The 6,000-nt window shown below is 27.0% G+C and overlaps 1 protein-coding gene across 2 annotated transcripts in view; it reads right to left on the reverse strand.

Annotated features, from left to right (window-relative positions):
* The window catches only part of LOC100206591 (deubiquitinase OTUD6B), a 39,549-nt gene that overhangs the window by 33,405 nt on the left and 144 nt on the right, over positions 1 to 6,000 (reverse strand). The window contains exons 2-3 of one of the 2 annotated variants that reach the window (XM_065818616.1): positions 5,752 to 5,793; positions 5,529 to 5,653 (exon numbers count right to left, since the gene is read on the reverse strand). In XM_065818616.1, the coding sequence (XP_065674688.1) occupies positions 5,529 to 5,639 (111 nt within the window). In that variant the 5' untranslated portion in view covers positions 5,640 to 5,653; positions 5,752 to 5,793. The remainder of the gene's footprint in view (positions 1 to 5,528; positions 5,654 to 5,751; positions 5,794 to 6,000) is intronic. The other variant, XM_065818615.1, reaches the window with a different exon arrangement.

Consider the following 6,000-nt stretch of genomic DNA (forward strand, 5'->3'; position numbering starts at 1 on the left):
GCGTTGAGAAACAAGTTAAGCCGGTACTACCAGGGATGTGATGGGGATCGAACTTGGAACCTCTCGCTTATAAAGTGAGCGCTCTACCACGACACCACTAGTTGCACTATATCTTGATTCCACTAGTTGCGTTTTACTTGATATCCATTGATATCAAGTAAAAACGTTTTACTTGATAATCCATTGCGTGACATTCAATCACTCCAGCGTCTATATTTAAAGTGACTTTTATAACCCAAGTAATTTCCTGCTTAGACTCTTCTATAGCTTATGATCCGGACAACATATCTGTTATAGTCTTGCAGAAGTGTTCTCTGGAGCTGTTGTCTGTACTTTCAAAGCTATATAACAAGTGCCTATCAGAGTCTTGTTTTCCAGCCTGCTAGAAAGCCACATTTATTATCCCTTTTTTCATAAATTCTGTAGAACAATCTGACTTGTCAAACTACTGTCCCATTAGATATTTTCCTATCATAGCAAGGTTTTTGAATCTTTAATTAACAAATACTTAATCTCTCATTTTGAATCTAATAACTTAATTTCTGATCATCTATATGGATTTCAATCTTCTCATTCTACAGCTAATTTTCTAACAGTAATAACCAATAGGTTTTATTGTGCATTATATTGATGTGGAGTGGTTAAGGTCATCACTCTTAATATTTCTAAAACTTTTGATAAAGTTTGGCATGTTGGTCTTCTCCATCAGCTTTCTTCTTACCGTGTATCTGCTAACATCTTTAAGATTATTGAATCCTTCTTTTCCAATCATAGTATAAAAATTGTCCTCGATGGACAGCACTCTTCTTCATATCCTGCCACTTTAGGGGTTCCTCAAGGTTCTATCAATGGCCCTATACTCTTTTTAATTTACATTAAAGATATTCCAGATATTTTCACATCTAAGGTAAGAATGTTTGCTGATAATACTACCATTTATTCTTGTCTTGATAAGAAGCCAACACTCTCTGATTGCTTGGAGGGAGAATTTGAGCTTGAAAAAGATCTCACTTCTGCTACAGCATGGGGTTCACAATGGGTGGTGAACTTGAACTCAAATAAAATTCAATTTTTTTCAGCTAATCGTTATTGCAATAATCAAGATCTTCCTACATTTATGAACAGTTATGTACTCAATGAGTCATCTACTCTTCATCTTCTAGGATTAACTCTTACTTCTTTCTTGGAGACCATATATGCAAAGTTAGCATTTGCTAAGGTTGCATCTCTATATCATGCTTAACACTCTATAAATCTCAAATCTGTTGCACCTCTATATTGTGCTTGACATCTCTATAAATCTTAAATCCGTCCTTGTATGGAATACTATTGCCTTATTAATAATCTAGGGCAGCTCTTCCAATAATGCCCTTCCTCTCTTAGACAATGTGCAAAAACGCATTGTTAACATAGTTGGACCTGCTTTTGCAGGCAACTTCTAACCATTATCACATTGTTGTAATGTTGCTTCTTCTCATTTCTATAAATACTATAGGTGACACTGCTCTAAAGAGCTAGTGTCTCTTGTGATATCTATTAAAATTCATTTTTGTGTTACTTGTCATTCAATTAAGTTTCATCCTTTTACTGTGACTGTTCCTAAGTGCTCTTAAAATTCTTGTTCATTAAGTTTTATTTCTCAAACATCAGTTCTTTGGAACTGGCTTCCTTTATCTTGTTTTCCTGATTCATATAATTTGAAATATTTCAAATCTGTCAATCGTTATTTTGCTCTATATTTTTTCTTTATAACTTCATAAAGAAAAAATATAGAGCAAAATATCTATCTAACTTTATCTTTTCTCTTCCAGTAACTTCCAAATCTAATAGTGGTTGCTTGCAGCCTTGTTGGAAATAAAGATGAAAATCAGCTTTTTTTTTGCCATAAAAACGACCTAGAATATCCCCTGTATATGTATACATATATTAAGGTGGTTCTAAAAACAACTTTTCCTTAAAATGACTGCTGGCACCCCCTGAATATATTGTATATAATAAAAAAAATGCTAGATTTAAGAAATTTTTGAATAAAAAATATTTTAAGGGGTTGCTACCGACCCTCGAACATTATATAGGTCCCTAATATTATTAAAAAAAAAGTTTTTCAAAATTATGTCATGTTGGGTCTCAAACGAAGCAAAATCATATACAAATTTCAAAAATAATATTCATTTTATAAAAAAACATAGATAAAAAAAATTATAATCAAAAAATCTTGTTAAATTCCCTATTTTTCATTTTTAGTTAAAAAACGTAACTTTTTGTTTACTAAAATCTAAAATAAAAATTTAATTATAAAATGATTAATACTTTTAAAATTTTTATATTATTTCCCTTCATTTGAGACCCAACATAACATAATTTTGAAAAACTTTTTTTTTAATAATATTAGGGACCTATATAATGTTCGAGGGTCAGTAGCAACCCCTTAAATCTAGCATTTTTTTAATTATATACAACGTATTCAGGGGGTGCCAGCAGTCATTTTCAGAAAAAGTTGTTTTTAGAACCACCTTAACATATATATATACACACACACACACACACACACACACACACACACACACACACACACACACACACACACACATATATATATATATATATAGGCCTTGGTGGGAAGCGAGAGCTTTAGCTCTCCCTCTTGCCCACATTCCCCTAAAACAGGTTATGGAAGCAATTTACAGCTCTTGCCAATGTATAATTTTTTCTCTCAAAAGTATAATTATCATTATAACTAAAATGAAAAACACAGAGTTATTTTTATAGTAATTAATTGCATAATAAGCTGTAATGATTTTTAAAAAACAAGGTTGTTGCAAAAAAAAAAAAAATTAAATAAGAGCATCGATTTAAATGCAAATGTTTTTGATTAGATTGGACTAACTGATTAATATAAAATTATTACACTCTAAATTATTGCATAATAATTATTATTTTATGTAATGAATTGTATATTTTATATATTAATTACTTAAGTATATTATTCACCTTTATTATGATCTAAATATATTATTCACCTTTATTATGATCTTTTTAATTGTTGTAATAATTCTTAAATTGTCTGCATTCTCATTACAACAAGAAAATAAAAAAGATTTTTCATAAAACTTTTATAGCTCTTTCTCAAATTTTTAATTAAATAAGTTTTGTTGTTAATAAGTAAATGGATAGGTAATGTAAAAACCCAACAATAACATTTGCGAATAACAATAAAAATGAAATAAATACAATAAAAACAATAACGATACTTTTCACTGCGCTATAAATGACACTTGTTATGTACTCTTGTTACATTAACGTTATAAACATATGCTTGTAACAAGTATTAAACCAAACTTTTTTAAATAAGCAATTTTTTAAATGAATAAACAGACCGTTCGCATAAAAACCAAAAAGCTTTCGTAGAAAACTATTTAGAGGAGCAGCTCGCATGGCTAGCCATGTTTGTTTTAGGAGAGCTTTTTTCCACTCTCTCGCTCATTTACTCCCGCCAAGGCATATATATATATATATATATATATATATATATATTATATATATATATATATATATATATATATATATATATATATATATATATATATATATATATGTATGTAAATAAAATTTACATTGCATAAATAAATAATATATTTTTTTAAAGAAAGTAATAAAAACTAACATACAAAATATATAAGAAAAAATTATAACAATTAAATATACAAATTCTTAATAAGTGTGTTAAAAGGCTTTTTTTTAAAAGGCTTTTTTTTAATTAAAAATACAAAAGCATGTTATCGATAGATAAAATAATATCTTTAAGGGTTTTTTTAATGAATTGTAATTTCAATCTTTTCATATCATTTTAAAATTATTTTATTCCATATAAACGCTTTTCAACATGAAATACAAGATTTACTAAAATTAATATTCGAAAATGATAGTCAAATAGAATTTTTATTTTGTAGATGGTACTTGGTTTTTTTATAAAGAGTTAAGTTATAAAAAAGGATTTGCTTGTTTTAAAATTATAAATAAAACAAACAACACAATAAACATTAAGCTGATATATTTTTTAAATACTCATTATATTTAAGAAAGGCTTGGGTAAATTTGGGTAAATAAGTAAACTGGTCTTTGAAGTTAAAAAAACATGCAAAAAGAGGTTCTTGTTTTTATCAACGCCAAGCAAAATTGGCATGGTGTTATTAATAAAATATTATTATAGTTGAATTTTATTTGAGATTTTTAATTTAAGTGTTTAGCTCTCTTTTTTTTTCTGTTAATTCCCAAATAATCTTTGATGCTAAACATTTCCTTTAGGCTGAGGGGGCTACTTCAGTTGAGGCACTCTTTAACTCTATCAATCAAAACACAAACCTTGATGAACAAGGCCATTGCATGGAGAAATAAGTTAAAGAAATTAACAGTTGCTTTTATCTGGTAATTTCATTAACTAGTTAGAAGAATAGTTTTCAAGTCTGTTAAAAAAAAAAAGAAGGTTATAAATTAACCAATTAAACCATTACTTTAGTGACTAATTGCTTATATAAAACTATTTAAAAACTCTTGCCAGACACCAGGCCAACAAGAATTTATATGTTTTAATTGAAATATTTGAACATTAACTTTTAATCTTAAAAACTATTTTTTAAATTTCTTTATTTACAAGTTTAGCTAGGATTTCCTAAGTTATATTTTAGGACATAAATAGATATAAACTAGAAAATCTCATCAAAAACGCGCTCAATGTGGATTTTATTTATAACATTAAAACACAAAACTAATTGTTTATTCATTATTATTTATTATATATTCATTATTATTTATTATTATTGTGGCTGAGTAGCCCAGTTGACTAAAAAGTCAAACAAATTGTTAAAATGGATACATTTTAAATCCAGTCACCTCCAACATAGTACTTGAGTAGAACTTTGGTATACCAAAAAATTGGTAAATATAAAACGCTACTTTGAATTAGTCTTTTTGACTATTTGTGGCTGTTCCTATGCTCAGCCAACATTATCTTTAACTATAAGAGCATTATATAACAAAATAAAGCATGAAATTCAAGTAAATAAAGAAATAGATATAAAAAAAAAAGTAACTACTTTAACTAAGGTAATTAATTTTATTTATGAAAAAAAACTACTTACCATAAACTTTTTATTATTATTTTATTTTATGCAAAAAGCGAAAGAACATACAGTAATAACCTAAGCAAAAAATATACATATACTTATGTTATGTTGTCTAAAAATTCAAATAAATTTACTTTTTTAAACTTTAAAGTAAAAATCCAAAATACTTTTTTTTTTAAATTTAATTGGAAGTTGAGTTTAACCAGTATACATAACTACCAGTAACTGTAATTAACAGGAGGTCAGAAATAATTATAACAATCATAAGCTTATAAGATATAGAAATAACGAAACTAGTAAAGCTAATAATGCATTAAAATATTTCTAAATGCCAATTCAAAACTTATAGCATTGCAACTATAAACCAAAATAGATCAATTAATATTAAATTATAAAACTAGTTACTTGCTCTAGTTCTTTTGAATGTTTTTCATCTAGTTCTGCTTGCAAACGCGCTGCTGTAATATTTGCTTGCTGTTTTTGTTTTTTGTCTGCTTTGGAAGCATTGCGTTTCATAGACAATATCTTAGCTAAACAAAAATAAAATGATAAAAAATGAACATAAAGAAAATTAAATAAAAACATTTATTGTTCATTTGGCAAACATACAACAAATATTTCATCATACCTGATTCCCATAGTTATTCTTTTCGAAGCCTTTTCTTTATATCTATGTATATATTTCTATATAAATGTTTTTATACCTTTGCCTTAAATACCTCAGAGTGAGGTTTTGGTCAGAAAGATAAAATTTCAAATTTTTACATGTAAAACTTTAAAACTAAGAAACAGCTATTTGAAATTTTTGCTTCTTTTAAATTAACATATTTTCAATTATATGTGATGTTATATGTGTGACAAATGAAATCATAAATTA

This window comes from Hydra vulgaris, chromosome 15 (assembly GCF_038396675.1).
Source record: "Hydra vulgaris chromosome 15, alternate assembly HydraT2T_AEP".
Lineage (NCBI taxonomy): Eukaryota > Metazoa > Cnidaria > Hydrozoa > Anthoathecata > Hydridae > Hydra > Hydra vulgaris.